Source organism: Pavona decussata, unplaced genomic scaffold, assembly GCF_977016875.1.
Source record: "Pavona decussata unplaced genomic scaffold, jaPavDecu1.1 SCAFFOLD_100, whole genome shotgun sequence".
NCBI lineage: Eukaryota > Metazoa > Cnidaria > Anthozoa > Scleractinia > Agariciidae > Pavona > Pavona decussata.
In genome coordinates, this window is record NW_028145515.1 from 2,919,754 (window position 1) to 2,945,000 (window position 25,247).

Consider the following 25,247-nt stretch of genomic DNA (forward strand, 5'->3'; position numbering starts at 1 on the left):
AACGAGTAAAAGATGCCGAGTTCAAAATTTGGTCATTTTTTAAGCCTTTCGCCCCTACCCCAAGACCCCCCCCCCCCCCACCCCCACCCCCACCCCGCTTACAGAGGAAAAAGGTCGATTTTGGACCCTTCAAAAATATTGATGAAAAAGGTGCCAATCGATTCAGAGTGTCCGACAACGTCTCCCGGGACTCTTTTTAGACTTTGCAAGGGATCGGAGACAAAGAAATAGCCCTCAAAAAAGATAGTAATTTTTTTTAGCACAATTTAAGAATGCACTTTTTGTCAGAACTTTTATTTTCATGAAAGTGAACCATGGGAAATAAGAAATGACCTGACAGACTCAGACTGGAATATGTGGGCAGGCAACCCTACGCATAACAGTATTCTACAAAATATGAAAAACCATACAAGTTAGTTTCAGGGTCAGGAACGCTTTTTTGTAAATATATAAAAGCATAACTTTCTGAAACTCAGATCTCGGGCTGAGTTAAGAATTTAAAATCACAGAACTTTTCACAGAATTATTCGTCTCGAATCTTGCACGTCTTCTCTCTACTCGTATAGTGCATGCGCGCAAAAGGCAAGGAACGCTTTATGGAATATCAACAAAAGCTGCATCTTATGGTTTCCTACACTTACTTCCCCACATTAGCCCAGAGCGTATTACGATAAGAGACAAGTTCAGCTCTTGTTATTGATTACTCAAGCAGTTCAGTTCCTAAAAAATGTTCCTTTTTAAATGCTCTGATTTCTCCTCATTGCGCCCCTTCATGTCGGTAGACGGTAGGTAGTACTCAATTCCTCCAAGTCACACACCGGCGGGTGGTCTGATGCGTCTCAAACGGGTACAACTTTTGGACAGGTTTCTCAATGGTATGGCTTGCCTTGTCTCGTTCTCCAATTTTCACTGTAGCTCCATTTACAACTCCACCATTCCTTAAGATTAATCTTTTAATTCTGCTATCTTAATATTCTTGTTAGCTGCCTTCTTGCCCCTAGGCCGGGTGATGTTCCCGGAGAGGCTCAACAAGTACTCCTTATGCTTTCTTGTCCAGAAATAATCGGCCAGTGCCCGTTAATGTCGTGCTCTTCTAATGAGGGTATCTTGGGTACTACTCAGAACCTCCCGGTGCTGCCGGGTGTCAGAGGTGGGAAGGAAAAGGGATATAAAACCAGTGCCATGTCAGGAAAACTTGTAACCGCTGTGGATGAGTACAGACAAAACGCAATTGGACGAAGTGTGCAAACACTTGCCTATGCCAAGTAAAAGATTTTGCTCCGATTAGCCCAGGGTCAGGGTAAAAAGCAAATATGTCTTGATGAGGCTAACGATTAATTTATTGCAGCAATTGCAGAGCTTAGTGGCGATCGATTTCAACAAGCTTAAAAGAATTTTTTCTCTCCATGGTCTATCGATACTTTTGTCTCAATCTCCTATGTCGTTTGTTCGAGGCCCTTCTTTGGAGTAGCTGATTTCAGTGTATTAAGCACTTCTAGTCGTTCTTTTGAATGTTTAGCCTTTAGTCTTTCCACCAATGCTTTAATTTCCGCTGCAAAATCTTCAACAGCTTCGCTCATTTCTCTTCTAGTGTTAATTCTTAATTCACCTATGAACAAAAATAGAGTAATCGTTGAAGAAAAATACTTTTCTAGATCGCTTACTGCCCTAACTAGTTTCTGGACTTTGTAGAGCCCTCAAGACGGGAGGGAAACGGTAATATTTAAATAAGGGAGAAGGGGTGTTAAACGAGATTGCACCTTAATTGGCCATTTCTTGGTTGAGCAAGGGATTAGGTCGAGTTGTAAATTTTATCAAACTTTTTAATTGACACCAACATTTGGAAAAGTACGTTAAGATAAGTCATTTCACCAAGTTTGGTGCTGTTAAGTTGAATAACAACTAAGTTATGTACCTCGAAACATCGTTCCAAAAACATACAAACGTCTTTAATTTTGAAGGATTCCCACAAAACTATACAAATTCTTAAGACGTTTCTCAACTCAGTAAGCCCTGTAAAATCCTGTCATAGAGCTATAACTATTTCGATGAAACTGAGTAGCTAGGATGACCACAAGAACAAACAAAACGACAAAACTAGCTTCAACTACTCTTTAAGCTTCTTAACTTTGATCATTTGTTGAAATGATGATGTGGTATGAAGGAGATCGACGTTTATCTCCTATGCAAGAATGTAATTTTAAAACTTCCACCCTAAGTCCAGAAAAACTGCTGCGAGCCTCCTTACACTGTAATTAAACAACTTATCATTGACTGGCCCGCAATTATTACCCTAGGCGGGACATGCTTAAAGGCACAGTTATACTCGGCAGTCTTTCTTGCAACTTGTCTCGCAGTTTTGTTGCGACACAAGTTGCAGGAATCGTTTCGTAGTGTAACATTTCCTGAAATGAACATGTCTTGCAATTTTTTTTTGTTGGTTTAATCGTTGCCAAAAGTGGAAGTCGGTTATACGTCATACAAATGTGACGACGAAAAAAACATTGCGAGGAATGGTCATTTCAGGGTTTTATTACACGTTTTGTGCTATTGCGACACAAGACAATTGCCTAGTGTTACACCGCGCTAAGGACACAGCGGCAAAATGAGTGCGCATGCTCCGCAGATTTGTAATTCGAGCGAGAATCGATTACTACGAATGCTCCACTTCAATTGCCAATTTCACACCTGTTACCACAATATTTTTTTGTTGAATACGATCTGTGATGGAGGAAGTTCGAAGGAACCTTTCCTAAAAGCGGCAACCTTATCTATTTTGATTCGGGCTTATCCCCGCGAAACGAAAACAAACAATGGGAATTTTAAAAATGCCGCCATTTTGCCGCGTAAAATTGCTCACGCGTGACGAGCATGCGCACTCATTTTTGCCGCTGTGTCCGCCCTAAGCTGGATACAATCGTAAACACTGACGCATGCGTGTTTTATCACTTACCCTCTGTTGCCACCTTTCGTCGTCTTTTTAGCCTTGTTGCCAACTCCCACAGTGCTCCAAGAACAAGGAGCGCGAGTAAAAGAACCGACAAAAAGAGCACAGATGTTTTGTAAATGGAAGATTCGGGGTCCACTAATCCAGTTGATCTCTCTACAGCAAGAGGTACGGCAGACTCCTGAATATCATGTCATTAGTTTAGCAGTTAGTACGTAAATCAAATTAGTTAGTGAAAACCAGGAATACAAAATGTGTGGGGCATTTTTATGCAGACAACTTGCATGGCGCCAGAACCGTCGACACATAATCACGGGTATGCTCCCCGCACTGGCGTAAGTAGTCACATACGCACAACCGCAAACACAGAACGTTTAAACAAATTTGTAACTTATAAATTTTGATAGTTATTGACCTGTGTCTTACTTGACCTTTCCTTGTAATTTAGTAATTCTTCCACAAGAAGGGTGAACAAACCAATCTATAACATTTCTCTCAATTAAAAACTGTCATATGTATCAGTGATTTCGTCTGTGATTTTAAAAATATTTTCAATTTTTTTGGAGTAAAAGTAAAAAATTTAAAAAAATATTTTTAAAATCGGTTATATTGCACGACTCAAGATCTACAGACCAAGTAGACTTAGGAGATACTAAACACTCATTTAAGCGAATATTTAAGAAATAAAGTAGCATACACATAACAAGTAATTATCACATTTTCATTGAAAGAAGCCCCTTAAAAGTCTGTTCATTTTGATTACGCCATCTTTTTCGTGACGTCACAGATGATTCCTGCGTCCACCGGAAATGAAACGTCTGCGAGACACGTGGGTGTTCCATTCTCGAACCCAGAGACTTCAGTTTCTTGGCTGCGTAAGACTTCCGTTGCTGTGCATGTGCAAAAGAGAAGAACTCTGGGTTCGAAATTTGAGGAAGGGAACAGTTTGTGCTTAGTAGAAGAAGCACGGGACACAATCAGTCATGCAAATTCAATCATCTGAAACAAGAAACTTAAATGTTCATATTTCACATGATGTAAGCAAGGAGTAGCAAGTCTTGTATACAAACAGACGCAGCAGACACATGCACTTCTTGGGATCCTATATTTACTATTCGTCTCACCTCCACGTACTCTACATGTTTTTCTATGGCCTGAAATATTTTCCTTTTGTGGCGTTGAATGTATCTTCGGAAGCACTTCTTCAGTTTTCTTGATTCGCCTCCTAAGACCATCCCATAAACCGTGGAATAATCGTAGATCTTTATGACACGAAGCGAGAGTCTCTCGAACAAATCCTTTCTGCTTCCGAGCACGTAAGTGTCTATTAACGCCCCGGTGACGTCACCATTTATCAAGGCTTCAGAAATTTCATCATATGTTCTGTAGTGCTTGTCTAAAGTTAAACAGAAGAAAACTAAAGATGTTTCACAACAAGAGTAAGACAACACATTTTGAACAGCCATTTTGAATTGAATACAAGGATCTCCCGTACGAATAAAGCCGCCTGAGATCTTGTCAACCTGTCGTGGTAAGCTCGACCCAACTTTCGGTAAATTCTGCAATTCCGAAAGCTTCCGATTTAGGGACTTACGTACAAAACGATAGCATAGTAGCTACTGACCTTCCCAGAAGGCAGTAGCCACAAAAACAATCACAGTCGACAATCACAAGGAGACGATGGAAAGTTCTTCTGGTTGAAATATTGGCCAATGATTTTATCGTTTTTCGAGTTCCAGCATTGCAATCATCTTGGCTTACTACGGCTTTCAACCTTTCTTTGGCTTTTGTATAAAAGAAAAAGTGCAACCCCCCGTAGCATTTATTGGGTAAATTTCTTAGTCGTCTTTGGCACGTGGTTAAATGTGACGTCAATCGTTGACGCGCTTGGCCCCAATCCCTATAGGCAAGCTCGGTTACTTCTATAAACGCCTTGAGGCCTGAGGACAAGGGTTGAGTCTTTTGTTTTCCGTAGTGATGCCGTTATGCTAGACTTGATAGCGGAGATATATTGGAAGAAGGGGTTACTCGTCTACCCAATATAAACGATAAAGGTATAAGACTATACAACTGAGAAGTATGCCATTTGATTTTGATTTGTTCTAGCATCAAATAGGTTTTTTTATTTTTATTTTTCTGTGAGCTACAATATGGCTGTAAATAAATTAGCTAAGCTTAGAACTTACCAGGATTAAGTCGCGCATTCCGTCTCAACCCAAAGCGATATTCAAATGAATCCTGAATTGCAGCAGTCTATAAAGAAAATGAGTAAAATTCATTGTAATCACCAAAAACAATGAAAAGACTGTCCACGTGTTCAGGAGCTCGGCTTAACTTCGCCAGCGCATCGTGGAAATCATATTTGTGGAAACATAAATCAATTCAAAATTTGCAAAAAAATAAAAAGGAACGAAAGTTCCCTGCCATGAATTCAAAATGTCAATGAAAAGAAAACGTTGGAAGGGCAAACATTTCCAGGGGAAAAGGAAAACATAATATTTTTTAATTTTGTTAGATGCGGTTCCTTCGTTTTTCTCAGTCTGAGCGTCCTTTTAATGTGACGTCCAAAACAAGTACCTAGTTCAGTTAAAGCAAACATTTTAAAAGGCTGTATTCAGTTATTCTAGCTCTCGGTAGCAATGTTAATAACCTTGGAAATGTTTGCCCTTCCAACGTTTTCTTTTCATTGTACCTGCAAACAAAGACTACAGCGATATGCTTTCCAAAAAGAATGTGGAAGAGTGATAGCGGACTTTAAACAACCCGGCAATAGGAAACCAGAATTGAAATTGTCTGGTTAGTCCTGCTCATTTCTAAGCTGTATACGAACGGTTTGAGATAAATTCAGATGATTGATACCTTACTCCCGTACAGTTTGAAATCCACGTCTAAGGACTGCGACACTAAAGACAGCGTTACTCTGGCAACGAAGGTGCTTTGAATGACAAGGCCTGTTAGAATCCACATACAAGTGAATACTCGAGCCACAGGATTTATAGCATATTTATCACCATATCTACAAACGTACAAATATGAATTAACATTAGTTGATCGGTTGTAACCGTAACTCACGTTAAGATAAAGTGCCTCGGTAAATGATACATTTGGGGCAATAGCGTGCACACAGTATGGCTGACCATTCTTAATGCGGTCAACGTACGAATTTTAACAAGACAATTTAACGACAATTCCACAGTAATGTTTGATTAAGGGATTGAAAATCCAGAAGACACGATACAGTTGGCATCACGTCCTCGTTCACTTTGCTGAAAATAGATGGCACCACGCCTAAAGCCTCGACAAGGGGTAACCGCGTTCAAACATTTTAGAACTTTACTTTGAGAGTTGAAAGATAATACGTTTTTGTAGTCTGTGAGTTTACCAAATCGTTTTATGATTTACTAAAAAAGTTTCAAGTTTTTAAAGTGCAATACTAAAAAATGTGATGACTGGTCGGACGGGTGCTGCGGAATGCTTGACATACGAAAAATCGCTTCAACTAATTGTTCCTGCAACGTTTTTAGTATATAGTAAACTAATGATTTAGTGAATTGACAGACTCACAAAAAGTTTATCAGCTTTGAGTTCTCGGCAAACTCAAGCAGTTTAAGGCCTGGGTTTGAAGGGTGTTCAGAAATTATGAATGATCTCCTATATATCTTCGGTTTGTCTCCCTAGAACAGGATGAAATTTTCCCTGAATATAAACCTCGATTTTTTTTTCATTAACGCATAAGTTTGATCACGTGACACATCATGTGCCCAAAAAATTACAATTTTGTATGTCAGCGATACGGCGGCGAATTTTTTTAAAATAGATAACTGAATTAGCGCTTCCGAAATAGATTCAAAATATTGAACATTCTACGTTTGGAATGACTGCCCTCAACGTTTTACATTGGAGTAATTCACAATGAAAGGTTGAATTTTGGACTAAGAAATGACCTTTGTCCTGACAAATGTTCTTTTTACAGAACAATGGACGATCATTCCAAACGTGAAGGACTGGATTTATTTAATCTTTATTAAAAACGCGTTTTTGTTTCATGTTTTCTCTAAAAACCGTCGCCTACCTGTCAAATCTTTGGGGTTTTTTACCGAAACGATTACGTGACATGTCACGTGATCTATGGCACTACTTATTATGCTTAGAAATGTTAAGGATGATAAGACCTTTTTATCTGCCAAATTTCAGTTCATTATCATTCATTTTGTTCAAGTTTTCTCGAATAAACAATTTTTCCTCTTTAAAGCCCTTAACCCAGGCCTTAAACTGCTTGAGAAGGAAAACCTTGTCTTTAACGGAATTTTCTTACTTTACGTTTGATCGAGATATACGGAAAGAGGGAATACAAGGTCCACCTAACTATTCACACGAAATAAGTGGCGCACTTACCCAACTGTTGTCATGGTAATGAAGGCCCACCAGAATCCCTCTCCAGGTCCCCGCGTTACGGGGAATGAAAACTGGTTTTGATTTGTTCTGCTGTCCTGAAAAAAAAAAAACAAAAAGAGTTGAATTATGAAGTTTAATTTTTCATTTTCTCCTCTACCATCAGAAACAACACAGAAAAAAGGAAAGTTAAACTTAGGTGTCGTTTATACTTGAATTGTTGCCTGTACTGGTGCAAAGTGCTCGAGAACTAAATGCAACAAAGAGCATAGACTTGGTACTGTTTCCGATGCGGGAACCGTGAGAGGCAGAATACTGGATTACCAGGTCAGATATATTAGGTTGTAGACTGATGCTGACTAACTGATGTTAGGACATTTTAACCAGCCGAGGGCTTAATCCCACTACCTCAGGTCACTTTCATTGTCTGTATTTGATCAGGAATCTCAAGTCAACCCAGGCGTATCAGGCGTTTTGTAGAAGGGTTAAGCTCCGAATGGAAGCTAGCTTACCAAGGTTGTCAAAAGTAATAAACAGACGTATTCGCTCCCTTAAGAAACAATACTTAGGATACATCTTCACCTAGGAGAGGTTGTGAATCCGGTCCCACGGTTTTTCACCTGGGCTTAAGGGGGCAATGTCATCGATTTTACTGTGCCTTTAAGTAGCAAAAAAAGAAGCATATTTGTATCGATGGAAATGTTAAAATAATGGTTCAGTATTGTTTACAATAACCCTACGAGTATACATAAGCTAATAATTGTTATCTTTTGCTGCGGATGGCTCGGATACTTAGAAAAAGATTACACAATTTTTTCAAGTTCTTCTTGTGTATTTTTGGAAAATTGCTAAAAATTGAATTATAGTTTCTTCTTCATTGAAAAAAGGAGCTTATATTTTCCATCCGGTACTCTACGAACAATTGCATGCTAAGAAAGAGGTTCTACGTCAAATATTTGAGTAGCTTTGGTCAAAATACAGCAAAACCTCCGTGACAGTGGCCCTTTAATCCCCATGATCCAGGAAGCTGACATTATCTCGTGAACCAGACTTACCAGAAATACAAGGTAGTCCAAGATTCCGGAAAGTCGATCATGTGTTAAGCAGGCTTTTACACAAGGAAAAGGAAAAAGGTTGGACCGAGATAAGCCCTAGCATTTTCAGGTTTTCGAATTGAGTTTAACACACACGATCTCCATACTATGGAGAAAATCTTTAGAAATATGTATATAGAAGAGAAGTTTTTGTTTTTTACTTCCGTAAAAACTTACCAGGATCCATATAAACAATCCAGCAAGCAACGACGTTACAAACACAAGAAGCACGGCTGGCCAGCTGCTCATTAAAGTGTTGTTTAGAACAGAGGCTGGTGATTGCCCTGCACCAGTGTTGACAATGTAAGCTACACCTGGCGTTTGCACCAGCGGCCAGTAACCTAACTCTGCACCGAACCTGGAAAAACGATAGAAGAAGTGACCGTGCATGATCGAGAAAGAGGCAATATGAGTGGCTTATCATTTTTTCGCGAGGTGGACTCAGTTCTAATGACAAAGTAATAATTGTCTGGTTTCCATATGATCAAGGCTTTTGCTCGTAAAGGTTATGTGGACGCTGATCTATCGTTACTCTGTATCTGAATTGCCGCATGTTATGTTTCCATGAGATCGCTGGGATAGTTGCTCATTATTTTTTGGTGACGGAGCAATCGTTGGATAAAGTGTTTTACGAATTGGGGAGAGAGAGGGGGGGCTCAGACAACCAGGATACCAATGGGAGTTAAGAAGGAATGTGCTACAGTAGAAATGTTTAGAAATTCACTTTGTGGAATATGCATTTATGAAGTTTTTAACCCCTTTCCTGGATACGCCCATTAAGAGCCTTGAGGCACGACTCAACACTTGCCTCAGTCTTGCACTTCTACCGTGAGTTCACCCTGTTGTGTGTAACATTACGCGGAAATTATTTTCAGCTGATCGGTTCTCTGACCCTGTACAGGAGCCAAATAGCCCGGTAGTATTACCCGCGGCAATTTTTGAACAGATAGTTTACTGCACCCAATGTGGCGCCTTCACATGAACGGATTTCATAACTATGTGGTCAAATATTTTATTTAATCTTTAGATCTTTGATTTAATCGCATTTTTTTCTAAGTTGATATAATTCCAAAATAATACTATTTTTTTCGTGTAAACGGAAGTTTTGGTTAGTATCAAGTACGCCATCGTACTAAGGCTCTTTCTTCCTCACCAATTCAGGTGAAATGTTAAAGATTTGGGTTAGCATTTGGGAAAGATCTATGGAAACCTCTGGCTGAACTTACAATTTATAACTGCTTGCTGTAGTTTCATTAGAAAGGTTGACTGAAAAAAAAAAAAAAAGATCTTTGCCATACCTCTCTTGACCAATGTAACCAGGAATGGGAAAACTAAAGTCAGTTTTCTGCGAGATGCTTGCTCTCAAAGCTGAATCACTTGACTTCTGTGATAGCTCTCCGTCACCATCCAGTTTGAAGTCAACTACGGACTGTTCATGAGTTTCGCATGTTTGACAACACGTGACAGCCATTTCCTCTACGATACCAGGTAGTATTCCACTAGGGTGGGATACGTCTGTGTTGTTCACGTTAACGTAAGGCAGGAGCTTGCGCCAGTTTGTTCTAAGCTGCTTTCCACAGCGACATGTTTCTTTGGAAAACGTCACATTCACGAATTAAGATATAGGTTTAGAAGTGAAAGATGGATAAAAATTGACAAGGAAATGTAATGAACATTCAAGAGTGCAAAATGGTCTCTATTTAATGGTAAGAAGTCACTGAGTTTTTCCTAATTTAATTTCTCTTTTTCTGAAGGAATATAAAAGTAAATCGACTTTGTTTACCAAGAGGAGGGCTAATGAATTAGAAAAAACCCCTTGTCCCTTGGTTTCAGATCAAACGGAAATTTACAGCGAATCATCTGACCTGTGTGCAGTAGGCAAGGATTCGATTCGAGTCGGGGACGCAAATCTTTCTTGCCCATGTTCATGACATCACGAATATTACACCTTTTTCATTTCGTTGCCAGGTTAACATTTACGAGCAAATGTTGCCAAAAATCAAACATTTTTGAAATATCGTGGCAACGGCTCAAAAATCAATTCGGCCCATTTTCTCAAGTTAGGTAGACCTTAATGTGAAACAAGTGACTGCATACTTTGTTTAGTTAAATATCGATTCATTTTCGATAAAATCGATAATAACCGAATTCTCTGAAAATACCGCTGTTTGAGTATAAAATTTAGGGCGATTTACGAAGCTTCGTGTTACAAAATAAAACACTCCAGAGAAATAGAAACTATCATATCTTGTGGAAAGATGTCGAAAGTGTATGTTACAAACAATTTGAGGAATTTTTGACCATTTACTTTTAAAATGTAAAAGTATTTGCCCGACCTACTTTTTCCAAGATGAAAAGATGGCCCAAATTAACCTATTATTTAAGCATGTGGTACCGAATGTAATTAACTAATAATCTGTGTTTTTTAAGGGAAAGAGTTGGTCTTTTACGTCCCCAAAGGATTTTTTTGGGAAGTGATTCAGTGCGATGAAATTGAATTTTAAAGTTATATAAATAGCGCTGTTTCAACTGATTCGGTGAATTACCTCAACTGTACACATACACGACGTACTTATATTATTTGGCAGTTTACGCTCATTCGAAATCTAATTTAGCATACAAACTCCTCCATGCTTACAAATCAAAGATAAAGACTACAGTCCTACAATTGCCATTTCCTTCGTGAAAAAATTGAACCAACCTGAAGGATCACTTCCCACGATATGGCGGCACTGTACCATTGTTGTTTACTTCCTCACGTTTTTGATGCGAACATTCTCTGTTTTCATTTTTCTCAAAAATGGCCTTCAAACGTCTTTCGTAAATCGTCTTTGCTAAAACATCAGCGTTGAACAGAACAGCGAGCGAAAAAAAGGACCAAACGTCCTTAAATTAAAACACATGTGTTTCCGTGTTTCTTGAATTGTGAAATACAACTAATTAATTCAGAGGGAGTTCAAGTGAAATTTACAAGCATCGGAAAATTTAAAAATTGGAACATGGAACACATAGTAGGCGGACCATAGGTCGAGCTTTTGTATTTAAAATATCAACGATAAAAAAAGGCAAAAAGTAGAAGCAATCAAAAGAAGCCAAAAAGGCAATAAATCATAAAATAGGATCACTGTAGAAAACACTACTTCGCGGCACTGCTACCGTGAAACCGGGAAAAACAATAAATCATTTTAATTGTTTTTTCGGGAGTTTTAAGCATCCTTTTTAACGTTTTTTAAATAATAAAATTTTAAGTCAAATTCGACAGGGCGGTCTGCATTTTAAGACATCCGTCAATTTTGTTTGCTTCTAATTGATTAATCTAAAGTAACTGGTTTAGTGAAACGTTTGTAAACACCGAGAACTGCGCTTGTTATTGCGCGAATGTGCAGGTGTGTTGCTCTTATAAGTCTCTCGAGGGAGGAATTTTTGGATTTGACACGAGAGACAGGAAAAAAGAAACACAAATCATCCCTTCGCTGGCCTATTCAAAAGACATTTTCAATCATATGGCTAGTCTTGGTTTTTTGGGTCCAAAGGACGAAGTTGACCTTATTCTCAGCCGAGTAGAGATATTTACTCATCCTGGAAACATAAATTCTATGACCATTTGTCCCTTGCATCGCGAGAAGCTTGGTTTTGGCTGAAGAAGGGGATCAAATGCGAGGTGCAGAATGCCAGAGGTATTGTCCACTCATGACAAAAGGGGCAAAAAGTGGCCAAAATGCGACCGAAGAATCGGGAAAATTGATACGCAAATAATAATAACGAAAACTGGCCGGAGTATTTCTTCAAGTAGGCTCAGGTAAGTTGACTTTTTGCATACCTTGCCTTTTTTCTCGAACTCGCTTGTCTTAGCAAGGTGCACTAGATTTCCTATAGGTATTTGCTCAACATGTCGGAAAACCCTCAGGGCGCTTGTAGCAGACTGAAGGAGAGACAGCCACTGTAACTTTACAGTCTCGACCTATTAAAGCAAGTTTACTGAGACAAATGAGTAAATTAAACTTGGTAAGCTTTAAACCACATTACTTATTATCAGCTTGCCGTCAGTCAGTCAGTTAGTATTATGTGGAGATGTGGAGATGAATAAAGAATAAAGAGATAGGTAACTCTCCCCACACCATGGCACACCCTGCAATCTTTATGATCCGTGTAAAAGTCTAACTAGGGGACTGGTGGGTTAACGCAACGCTGCTACTTTTTTTGCAATTATTATATGTGTAGCACATTGAAAGGACTTGTCTCCGCACATTGTCGTTGGGACCAGTTTCGTTGTGGAGGCTACGTTACGTATTCCGGCATTCGCAATGCAAAAGACAGTTCCGTGATTTTAGCCCATTTTTCTCAAAAAAATTCCCTTGTTCACGCCGGCGAAAAGTTACCTACTAAGACACTGGGTTTAATGCTTCCGATTGTCAGTTGACCCCTCTTCGTTATGTTGTTATAGATATTTAAAATTCTTTCTTTTTCTCTCTTTCTCTTTCCTTCCTTCCCTACTTCTTTCCCGCCCTTTTCCCTTCTGTGTCTTTCTTTCTTTCTTTCTTTCTTTCTTTCTTTCTTTCTTTCTTTCTTTCTTTCTTTCTTTCTTTCTTTCTTTCTTTCTTTCTTTCTTTCTTTCTTTCTTTCTTTCTTTCTTTCTTTCTTCCTTCCTTCTTTCTTTCTTTCTTTTTTTGTGGCTCAAAAAGAATAATTTGACGAGGAGGGGAAGAGGAGGAGGAACAGGAAGAGGTTGAAGTCTTTTTTTATGCTAGTATCAAGTCCTATGTCATTAATTAGAAAGAAGCCGTTATGAACCATCTTTTGTTGAAGAAAAAAACTTAACACCAAGGAAAAAGCTGAACGAGTTCCTGATTTCAAACAACGTCATTATCTGAAAAAACAATGGGAAGAAGCTTCCGAGAGGAAAAAACGCTTTATACAAGAAAAGCGCGACAAACTCTTAATGCATGCTTGGATGACATTGCTCCAGGGGAAGCTGTAACGATACTCTCATCGCTGGTTAAATCAAAGCTTGAAAAAATACTATCGATTCCTCACTGATGGAATGTCTTGCCGAATATTCTAACAATGAGGAACACTGGAGCAGCAGAAGGCAGATTTTGTCCATCATTGCAGACATGTGAATTTCAAAGATCTGCTAAAAGGGATACCTAACTTGTCCAGGTATCACTTTAACATAGCTAAACATCATCTATTGCTTCACAGCAGCGGCTCAAAAGCTTCTATGACTGGCAAACGTAAGCAGCGCTATGTATAAATTATCGAAGGCGTAGTTGCCAGTTGTGGTTGCACATGTAAAACTTGAACGGTTGATAAAAATGTCTAGAACAGAGCAGTAGCCTACAAAACGTTCAGTAATTTTCGAAAGTGCCTGACCGTTGTCAACAACATTTCCGACACCAGCATGATTTTGATCGCTGCGTCTGTTGCCATTTAAATCATGTGAATCCGGAAGGGACTCCCAAATTAAAGTGATGGGGTTCAATTTTGTAATTAACACTGCTAATTGCATTCAAATCTGAACCGGTTAACGTGAAAGTTATCCTGATACTTTTTAGGGTGTAAGCTAGGAAAAACAAATATGTGATGGGAAAAATAACTAGTTGTCAAAATTGGCGAAAAAAGGAATAAGAGCCACGCCCACAAAAGGAGAATTGAGGCACACCCTGTGACGTTTATGATTTCTAGCAGGAAGTCCCCCATCCCAGCGTGCACTGGTAATTTATAATTAGTTTATGGACAATAGTATGTCGTTCTGGTGACCAAACGCATTAAACTGCTTGAACGTTTTTACTTCAAGGTGAAGTATAAGCAAATAAAGTGTTAAATCATGTTTTCTTTCTTTCTTTTTCCTGCTATAAACCTCCGAGAACCCTAAATAAAACCTGCAGTAGCTAGAAGTTACGGCACCTCATTAATTCTTAAGTGTCTTGGCCATAGTTAGATCACCAACGAATGGTGGGTTTGGTTAACTGTTTTCACAGATTGAAGTTAATTCAGTAAACAATTTACGTAAAGTGGTAAATTTGCATAAGTTTTAGCTTGCGTGGCCGGTACGCGATTCTGTTCCATTGCTGGTACAGAAGTTGCTCTATCGGCTCCTCTCATTCACTCTTTTTTGAATAGCATTTAACGCAAGAGCGTGTTTTCGAATATCAGTAGGTAAGATGAGTTCGACAGTTTTCTTTCTGGCATAACGTGTGTATTGCCCTTTCTGACCGCGCGCAAAACAATGACCTAGGTTTTGGGACTGTAAAGGCTAGTATGCTCTGTGCTTTGGGGATCGAACAACTCGAGTGATTGATGGCTGTGATTAGTATTATATTCCAAGACTACTGGTCAGGTGTGATCTGTTAGAATGATTATCAACACTGAGATGCTGCATTTAAGTTAAATTGAAAAATAGCTAGTTTTGAATGACTGGCTACAAGGGGTGAGGGTTAAAAGTGACTTCCCTTAGCCTAGGAACTTCCGGCCCGAATCCCGGAAGTAGGAATTTGTCACGCAACGATTGAGCGTGTTTCCTTCGCTTACCCCAACTTAAGAAAGCCCAGGTCCGTCCACGAGGAAAATGTAAGTGGATGTATATATTATTTACAAGTGAAATCCTTTAATTATAATTCGTGATCAAGGAATTCAACAGACCGTTTGATTTCATGATCCAACGTTGGAAATTGCTCCGGCTTGTCGAAATTGAGACGGATTATTTGCCTTTCAAATAAACTCCAAGAGAGCTGAAACAAATAGCTTGTTGTTCGCCTTTGGTTTGCTGTTCACTTTAAAACTGGGTTTAACGGAAAGGCTTACAAAAATCATTTCAGTTTAAAAGCTACTCGTTTCTCGAAAACAACATCGGAAAATTTTCCCATCTAAACAGCACGTCCGCATTTCAAAACAAACATGACACTTTGCATTTTATTGTCTTTACAAGTTATCTGGCGGTGTGAATTTGGTATCGAACGGTGAGACAGCACTACTATAGCCTTCATCTTTGATTTTTAAAACATAAAGGTAACTTATTATGTCAAATTAGCTTAAGGTTAAACGTAATCATCGAAACATTAATAGTTGCGTGCTTCACGGGATCAGTTGAAATAGTGCAATTTATCCAAATTCAAAATTTGATTACATCGCACTGAATCATTTCCCCAAAAAGTCCTTGGGAAATCTAAAAGAACAAGTCTTCGGCTCTCAAAATCCAATTTTTTGAGGCATTATATTCGGTACCACATGTTGAAATAATAGGTTATTTTTGGCCCATTTTTCATCTTGATAAAAGTAGGTCGGACAGATTTATTCACATTATGAAAGTAAGTTGTCGAGAATTGCTGAAATTGCTTGTAACACACATTTTGGTATCATTGTACAAAATTTGATGGATTTTATTTCTCTAAAGTGTTTTAATTCGTTACGCGAAGCTTCCTAAATCGCCCCAAAATCCAAGCTCCAGAAGCGGCATTTTCACAGAATTTGATTATTATCGATTTTCTCGAAAATGAATCGATATTTAGCTAAACAAACTATGCAGTGATTTGTTTCACATTGAGGTCTACCTAACTTGATAATATGGGCCGAATTGATTTTTGAGCTGTTGCCACCAAATGTTTGACCGATGGTAACATTTGCTCTTACGGCCTTTCTTTCTGTATTATAACTGGACACTTTTTCGACATTTCTGACCCTAGTAAAGTGCTCGGGACGTGTGTCACTTGTGAACATAAACAGTAAACAGTAAATGAGCTAGCTGACATGAATCCTCATGTACCTCAGTATTTAGAGAGTGCGATCACGAATACAGTGTTCGGAAGGTAATGGCTTCAATTCCTATCAGGGACTCAAAAAGTATCTATCCTACGCTCCTAACATGTTGAATATCGACATATCTCCTAATTCAAAACCCCGATTAAAAAGTTCATTAACTTTTTTTCTCTATGGATGCATTTTTTTAATGGAAGGGGAGAACTGGAGAATCTAGAAAAATCCTCGAAGGGAGCACCACAAACCACAAAAAACCCTATGTCTAGTAATGACGCTGTACCAAGGACTCCACACGGGGTTAGATAAGTGGAAGGTTAGTACCCTAAACAGTTCTACATATTGAAATAGTCTAACACGCGGAGCTCATTGATAAACCTTTTTCTTTGTGACATTGTCATAGTCATCGTTGCAGTGGTAAGAACAGGACATCAATGGCAACAGCAACAGGCAAGGATTGGGGGAGGCCGGGGGCGATGTAAATTAGCTGTGGAACAAGCGAGAAGTGTTTGTATAATATATAAAGGTATTTCTGAAGGAAAAAGAGCTGCTGTTTGCCTCCTAGGGGTAAAGTGAACGTGTGTTCGGCTTTCTTGGATCACTGCTTCCAATAACAAGAGCATCAGACCGCCATTGCTTACCTCCATAAGTGAAGCTTTCTGGTCCATTGCCTTTAATAGTAAAAGCAGACAACCAGATGCTGTAGGTGCCATACATTTCCAGATTATCCAGTAAAACCTGACTGGTTTTTGAATCAATAATCAACTGCTTCACAGGTTGATCGGCTGTGATCACCTCTCCAATCTCTGTAAGCTGATAACGCAAGCGGTATCCAGACAATATGCCATAGTCATTTGCACGCGGAAGCAGCCGCCATTGGACAGCGATTGAATGGGTTGCACCATAGTTTTCTGCTGTTAATCCTCGTGGAGCTTCGTTGGGAACTAAAGACATATCATATCAGTGTGAAAAACAGATGTTTAGGGCTTAGATATTATTTTTATATATTGTTTGTTGCATTTTGGGACTGTTTTTTAATAGTTCGCCAATTCACGATTTGAATTCACACAAATATATACTTTCATAAGACGAAAATGATAATTCTTTCCACAAACAAATGCTAACGGATGTTTATAGTAATTAGCAGCATTTCTGAGCGAGTTTCGTTTGGCAAAATTCCGTAAAACAAACAATCATCCATGAAATCATGGTATCACTTGATACGATTTTTTCCACAGAACTAGAGGTCAAAACACTTTGAGTATCATCAATAACTTTAATGATCATACTCAATGACTTCCTACAGACTCAATCTCTCAGTAGAGCCATCTTCAAAGGAACGTTACAAGCTATTTTTGATAACAGTTTGAAAAGCTAAAAGTCACACCTTTACCAATCGAAACCTAAAACTAAAAGTTCTTTTTTGTTGTAAAAAGTAAAAGTAAAATAAAATTTTATTGAATCTCCCATTCAGGGTTTTTCAGATCCAACGTACAGAAGCATATATTAAATAATTAATAAGTTTAAAATTAAACATCGAATAAAATATCTAAGCGTTAAAATCAAAATAATAGATAAAAACATCAATAGGTAACTATCGTAGCTGAGAAGTGCACTGAAAAAATTAATACGTATCTTTGGCCACGGATAGGGGGAATGAAAATTAATAGTTGCAACTGTAAAAAAAAGCCGCTTTTTTTTGTATTCCTTTCTTTGTGTCGTGAAAGAAATCGATAAAAATGTAGATAATGGTTTGCTCTCTTTATGAGAAAATCATTTGATACTGTTCCTCGTGATCGGGGAGCATTTCGTCAACGAGAGAAGGTTACTAGTTTCAGTTTCAGCACAGTTTTCATCAAGATGGTCATGAGCTTCTGTTTTGACTAAAGAGCATCCAATTCCCCTTGGTATTTTAGGCACCTTCAGATTTGGCTATGGGTACGAGATTGAGTTCGAGTAGGTTACGTGGTTAAGATAATCGCTTGTCACACCAATCTTGTTTCTAGGGTCTTCTCATCTTATTAGAACTTGACATATTAGAACTTGATATATTATATTGCTGTACTGATATTATAATATTTTGAGGCAAATTTTTCAGAGGACTTTTGAGTCAACAACTTGCCACGACTGAACAGCGTCTAAATTTGCATCTCACGCCAATAAAAGTGTGAAATGAAGGATGGGCTTGCCCCTTTATAGCGGAACTTCTTGTTTAAAGGCAGAGGTTAACATTTCCAAATGTCTTCCCAGAATGTAGAGACTGAAGTTAATAGCCCTTTTCTCTTACCTCCCATGTCAGTGGCAGCCAACAGATGATAAGCCGGACCATCTCCTTTTATGGTAAACGCTTGAACGTAGACGTTGTAGAAAGTGAACTTTGTCTGTAATGACGTCAAAGTGATGAAAGATGCGTCATGTGAAGCGTTGAGTATGTGCGTAGCAGTATTACTGCCGTTATAAGTGATTCTATATCCTCTGATAATACCACCGCGAAAACCGAGGGGTACCAGTGACCAATGTACCATAAATTCTGTCATCCCTAGTGCTGTAGTGGTTGTGTTGGCCGGAGGGAGATCTGGAGCTAAGAAGAATTGTATATTGGTAAAAAAAAAAAAAAAAACAACTGCGCAAATGCAAATGAAAAACAAACAAGCTCACTTGATATTTGTGGAATCGTTAAGTATAACTCAAACTTTCCATAACGATATAGAATAGGACAGAACTTTTAATTAATTGTAAGGGAATGGATTCAGAGGGTGAATCTAAGGCGACTCACTTTCGTTAGTATTGCCAAGTTTCATAGTTGAGAGAGTGTAATTAAGGGCCTGAGGTGGACGATAGGTGGAGTGCTTATAAACAAAGCCAATTTATATACTAATTTATGTGCCAGTTTGTTTGACGTGAAGTGACATGATTACTAGTATTCCCTGGAGTGAACGCTGGTCAATCGCAAAGTTAACGTCGCATTTTGTTGGGTTGTCGATAACGCTTGCTGGTACCTATTTATACACTTGAGTCCGGTTGTTCAAAAACCGATAATAAAATGTTAATCTCCGATTACAAGCTCGTTTAAAGATATTTTGGAAAGCTAATTTGTAAGTCAATGGTAAAGAAAAGTCAAAACTGAGGGACAAAAATCCTGTGAAAACGTAATAAAACTCGAATCAAAGCTCACGTTAAGGCAGGATTAGCTTAATCGGGCTTTGAACAACTGAACCCTGGGCCCTGAAGTAACTTTTGTCGACTAAGGAAACGACGTGACTTTGCGAACGTGCGATTGTAAGTAAAATGCACGAAAGACTACATCACTGCCCATCCACAGAGGGGTGGGGACTAGAGGGGAGGGGTTTGCTGTATTAATTGTCATTTAATCAATGTAAAGCCAAAAACTTACTTCCTTCATCAGTAGATACATTAATTATTGAACTTCGTACACCATCGTACTTCGTCATCATCACCACATATATGGAGTACGAAGTAAATTTCAAGAGATTTGTAAGCTGAGCATGCGTAGCATAGATGCCAACGGTAACGTTCATAAGCACTGAAGGCCTAGGAGTGTCAATTGGTTTATAATAAACCCTATATCCTCGGTGAATTCCTGGGATGTTAACGTCATCGATGGAAACGGGTTGCCAGGCAACACGAATAGAGGTAGAACTTGTGTTATGTCCAGTAATGCCAGATGGAGCGACATGTGGAGCTGTAAAGTAAAGAATACTATTACTAATTAGCGTAAATTTACTAGCGTTATATCATGGACGCTGTAATCTGATTAGCCTGGACTGCAAGCGTCAGAAATTTCCGTGTGGTTTTGTACGCTTTTCGCTGTTTGAACGCGCGGAAATTGCTCTCGTCCCAATATCCGAGCGCTCAAAAAGCGAGAAATGCTCAAAACGTCAACGGAGGCACTTGCTATGCAGACTATAATCTGATTGTTATGCTAATCAATATCCATTTTCTAAGAGATAAAGCCGCGAGGTTAAAAAGACATCGTAAACGTAATCTGTTTACCCACGGGGCACCAAAGAGCTCTGGGAGATCGTTTTAATGGTTTAGGAAAAAGGCATCCATCTCGCGCAATTTTAACCTTACAACAGCATTGCCATGACGAAAAATGTTCTATATTAGCGCAATGTTTGACGAGATTTGTACTAAAATAATTAGATCATTCCCTCTCGGATTCTATGCGTTCTAGTTGGTTTGGTTTGCGACCTCATTAGTGGAACTCGTAATCCAATTTTTAGATTATGAGACGTTTCAATTTTAATCGAAAGTAGAAGCTGCTATATTGTAAACTTGTGTTCATGCACCAGCGTTCTCTTCGGGAGCGTTAGCCGCAACTTGTGCGCACTTGCGTTTGCTCGTGAACCCCGATATCGACAGGCGTATTTCCTCACTGTCATCGATTTATTTCTTATAACACTAAGAGGTAAATTTCTACAAAACTCGAGATATTTTATCTTTCGTGGTCAGTTCCTTTATTCTCATGTCATGAACGTTTGATCAAAAAGTGAGACTGTAAGGAGAAAATAATTAACTGTTGGTCACTATTGGGTCGTCGACCACCTTGCCTTAGAAAACTTGAATCCGATTCAAGTTTTCTGAGGCAAGCACCAGGGCTACCTTCGCTTTCAAGATGCGGCTGGGGAAAAAGGGACAATAAACTAACAATTAATTGATAATCTATCTTACCGGCTTCGTCGGTGTTTTCGGGGAGACTGACACTATAAGGTCCATTCCCTTTCGAAGTGAAGGCGCACATTTTGACCGTGTAGTGAGTCCATATCTTTAGGCCCTGGAACTGGTAAGATAATTGGCTGGTATCCCACACAGTGACGTTTCTTAAAGAGTTTTCCCAGACATCAAATAAGGAGACCCGGTAACCAAGAATAATACCGTTTTGCTCATCTCGAATAACTGGGTTCCAGAGAACTTCGAAAGCTGTGCTGCTAATTGTTCTTGTTGTGATGTTTGTCGGTGGACTGTCAGGAACTAATTATACAGTGGAAAAACAGAAACAGAAACAAGAACAACTCACTTATTAGAAACTCATGCAGTGGGTGCGACGAAAATTCCGTAAGGGGAAATGTAAACAGTGCAGCTTAATATAACCACTCACAAAAGTGTCAGATCCGACTTTGTACTGAGCTTGGTTGACAACTCTCATCATTTTTGAAGCTGTTAATCCAGGAAACATTTGAGTGTACTATGAGTTACCTATGTTTACATGCTCAATCTGGACACGTGGGAGAAGATGTAAAGATGGCTTAATTAGTGTCCGTATATGATGGGTCAGAAGAACAAGACAGCCATTTTCAAGCTACATGGAAAGGAACAGAGTTCGTGTTGTTCAACTAACTAAGGAGAGTCGAAGATTTGAAGTGGATGCAAAGTGAATGACAGTTAGTGGGAACTCATGACCAAACAAATAAGCTCTCATTGAGCAAAGCCCAGTAGGGGTGATCCTTCGATATCCTTATAATTTTGAGGAAAGTTATCCCTTATCTCTAAAATTACCAAGCTTGTATTAGGCCCTAAAAAAGTAGCCCTTTACTATTGTTGTTTTATTATTCAACTGGGTTATACCTTAACACTATTACTATTTCCCTAGTTATCCTTTGTCACCTAAAATTATTTTGTGTGTTTTCTCTTTCCCCTAAGACCCCTCAAAGGCCTTATTGATACTTATGGAGATCTGACCGGCTCTGCTCGCACGGATTTGGAACGTTGAACGAGATGTTAAGTATTTAAACAAAAGCCTCAAGCTTTTAAGGCTATTTCATTCTCCTTTTATCGGTGCCACTACGTTTGAACCAATTTCGTTGGGTTTTTCTGCAATTCTGGAAAATGAGAAATTCAAGATGGCGGGTTTTTAATACCCATGATGTAATGCCAGGGCCTAGAAAACAAGCTTGGTGGGACTGCATGACATCCATGTACTAACGCTACTGTGGTGAGGAAGGTATAAGGGTACCAAAGCTGCTCCATTGGTCTCTGAAGACCAAACAAAGAGAGTTGAACAAATTCACAATTACTTAACAATAAGAGTGCGGGATAGGATGAGCATGAATCCAAAATGTAGGTTCAACGTAAGCTAGGAATTGGACATTCGTCGATTTTTATAAAATCTGAGGAGACTTGAGATGACTCCATACAGTTATTTGGCGCGCAGCGACTGGGTACTAAAATGGCCCGAGTGCACGCAGTTTCCTAACTGATACGTGAATTTTCATTATGCTGGCAGGTGAAACAAGGCCAGTTTTAGCCTGAAAAGTAAGGCTATTTTGACGAATTTTCCACGGTGAAATTTTCTGAAAATTGGCTCAATATTAGGATTTAGCTGGTATTTGTGCTCCAAAAAATCTTAGGGAGAATTATACATGGACAACTGCAATAAATGGCAAAAACGAAAATTGCGGAAATTGACAAAACGTATGTACAAAATTTGGTTTGACTTTACGAGGAGATACTTTGGAGTTCTTCTCTTCTTTACACAAAAAAAAGCGGAATTTTAACGCGTGAAATTCGGACAAACGTGGTTTGAAACTAGCTAGGAGTAGAGGTATCAAGAGAGGTATCATCCGCTGGATGCCATGGAAACAGGGTTTACCAGTTGTAACGGTGTTTTTAGCAAAGCATAAGGACTGAGGTTCTCGAAACTATGTTTGAACCCAAATATTTTAACAGGGCTGAAAAAATCAGAACATCAAGAAAAGTAAATATCACCACCAGCGAAGACTGAAGAAATGGTATAGAGCCACCTTAAGCTGGATGACGGGAGTGTAGAGTCAACAATAGTGCATGACAGCTGGGTGTCAAACAAAGTGAGATTTTTAGCCTTCGTCTCCTATGGTAGACGGCGTTTAATCTTCAATGTATAACTTACCATCTTCGTCGGTCCAGGCTCTTACTTCTGACTGGTCCCCATCACCTTTACTAGTAAACCCACTGACCACGATTCTGTTTTCAGAAAACTTCAAAAGATCCCGTATGTCCACTGACAGGGAACTGTCATTAACTGTAACTATGGTAACACTTCTCTTTGCCCTTTTTACGCTGTGATACTGCACGTGATAACCCAACAGTACGCCGTGAATGCGGTCAGCGGGTATAGGTTGCCAAAGTACGCGGATGATGGTAGAGCTGACGTTGAAAGCAGACACGCCCACGGGAGGGAAACTGGGAACTGTGAAAAGTTTAAAGAGTTGTGATCGTTAGCAAACAAGCATTTCTAATAGCCTTCAAGAGTACCTTAATTGGCAAAGGGGTGAGGTCACTCGCCTCCCACTAATTTGGCCCTGGTTTGATACCCGATGTTGATGCCATTTGTGGGTTGAGTTCTTGTCCCTGCTCCGAGAGGTTTTTCTCCGGGCAGTCCGGTTTTTGTCCCTCCACAAAAACCAACATTTCCAATTTCGACCTGGAAACACCACAGTGGACGAAGATCCACTCTGTGGATCTGCTACTGAAATTCCTACTTATTTATTATTTAAATACTTTATTTATAACGTGTCAATCCGTCAATGTGGAAAAAAATAGTTTTTCTACTTGTACTATAAAGAAAAAGTACCCCAAAAAGCGACGTGTAAAACTTCTGGTTAAGACAAATTGGACTATAAACGGGACACGATTCAGCTTATGGAAAGACAGTAAAAGGCTGCGGAATCCGAACGTCGTAACCTTACGGTATACTATGCAGGAGTAATATCGGCTTACCGTCCTCATCAGTTGAGACGTTAACAATCGCAGAGCTAGGACCCGCTCCTACTGTTACTGCTTTCACCCAAACGGAGTAGACAGTGAACTTCTTTAAAGAAGAAATGACCACAGATAACGTGGTGTTTCCCACCACTATCTCCATTAGAGGATCACTGACATTGGATGTCTCAGAGCAGAATACACGGTAGAACTGAAGAACGCCATTCAGGAACTCGTCTGGAACTGGAAACCACGTGACCACAACGGAAGTGGAACTAATGTTGTAAGCAGTTACGTTTTGAGGTGATACATTTGGAACTGAGAAAACAAAATCACAGTGCTATTGTACGCAACGAAATTCTAAAGAAAAACCCCTAGGCATGGTGTCAGAAGTGGGACACAATGTCAAAGACTGCCGCCTTTTATTGTAGCCAAAGCGACTGCTGAAGGTATCTTGCAGTGCAAACGTCCTATAAAATATGGCAATAACTTGCACAAAGGTACTTTTGACCCGTAGCCTAAGTAAAAGTACTTGTAGTGAAACGTCTTGTACCTTTGAATGCACATCAGTGGTCAGATGTGGTACACAGAAAGACCTTGTAATTTCCACATGACTTTGACGCGAATCAAAGATGATCAAAGTCCACTTTTAAAGCGGTGTGACACACTTCTGACATGTTCCAGCAGTACTTTTATTTCGCATCAAAAATTTAAAAAAATTCTTTTTTATCAGTGCCCTCCATTTTGTAAGTGATCATTTGCCTCTGACTATTGCCCAACACGTCTTTATAATTACGATAATGGTTATCTTTGACACAAAACAAACGCGAGCAGTTTTGGTCATGGTTTTCATGACACCAGTGATAACATATGGTAAGTTGATTTCTGCATTAGTGACTCAGTCCACTCCATCAAACGATAGATGCCACGTATACAGTATTAGCCCCTCAGGGTACATTTCTCCTCCTTGGGACGTTAACATAACTCTTCAGTGCGATTTAAGGCGATCACATGTCTTTTAATTATTCAAGCGCTTGGACGAAAACTATGCTAATTGGAAAAGCTTTAAATTTGTCTTTAAAATTCAAATTGCTCCAAGTCTGCTCTAGGGATTGATTATCATGTAAGAACCATAGTTCCGTACCCGATTTTAAGGCCAAAATTCAAAGAATGACCCTGTAATGACTTATTTTTTTTTTATTAATGTTCCGCTTTGCCTCTCTGGCTAAATTTTAAACTTAAATTAGGAAAAGGTCATAAGGTAATTCTTCGATTGTAATCCTTAAGATAAAAATTGTTGGTACTATGTTAAGATAGTGAGGTTGTTTGCCAAATTAGAGATAATTTTGAGAATTTGGGAT

The 25,247-nt window shown here is 39.1% G+C and overlaps 1 protein-coding gene across 1 annotated transcript in view; it reads right to left on the reverse strand.

The window, feature by feature from the left end:
• Positions 1-322: 322 nt before the first annotated feature.
• The window catches only part of LOC146472345 (uncharacterized), a 38,676-nt gene continuing 13,751 nt past the window's right edge, over positions 323-25,247 (reverse strand). Inside the window, exons 13-26 of the mRNA XM_085119701.1 lie at positions 23,905-24,204; positions 23,075-23,374; positions 20,881-21,180; positions 19,580-19,888; positions 18,473-18,766; positions 16,827-17,129; positions 9,732-10,023; positions 8,611-8,791; positions 7,343-7,437; positions 5,807-5,963; positions 5,134-5,200; positions 4,072-4,343; positions 2,954-3,128; positions 323-1,609 (exon numbers count right to left, since the gene is read on the reverse strand). Coding sequence (XP_084975827.1) covers positions 1,437-1,609; positions 2,954-3,128; positions 4,072-4,343; positions 5,134-5,200; positions 5,807-5,963; positions 7,343-7,437; positions 8,611-8,791; positions 9,732-10,023; positions 16,827-17,129; positions 18,473-18,766; positions 19,580-19,888; positions 20,881-21,180; positions 23,075-23,374; positions 23,905-24,204 — 3,218 coding nt within the window. The 3' untranslated portion in view covers positions 323-1,436. The remainder of the gene's footprint in view (positions 1,610-2,953; positions 3,129-4,071; positions 4,344-5,133; positions 5,201-5,806; positions 5,964-7,342; positions 7,438-8,610; positions 8,792-9,731; positions 10,024-16,826; positions 17,130-18,472; positions 18,767-19,579; positions 19,889-20,880; positions 21,181-23,074; positions 23,375-23,904; positions 24,205-25,247) is intronic.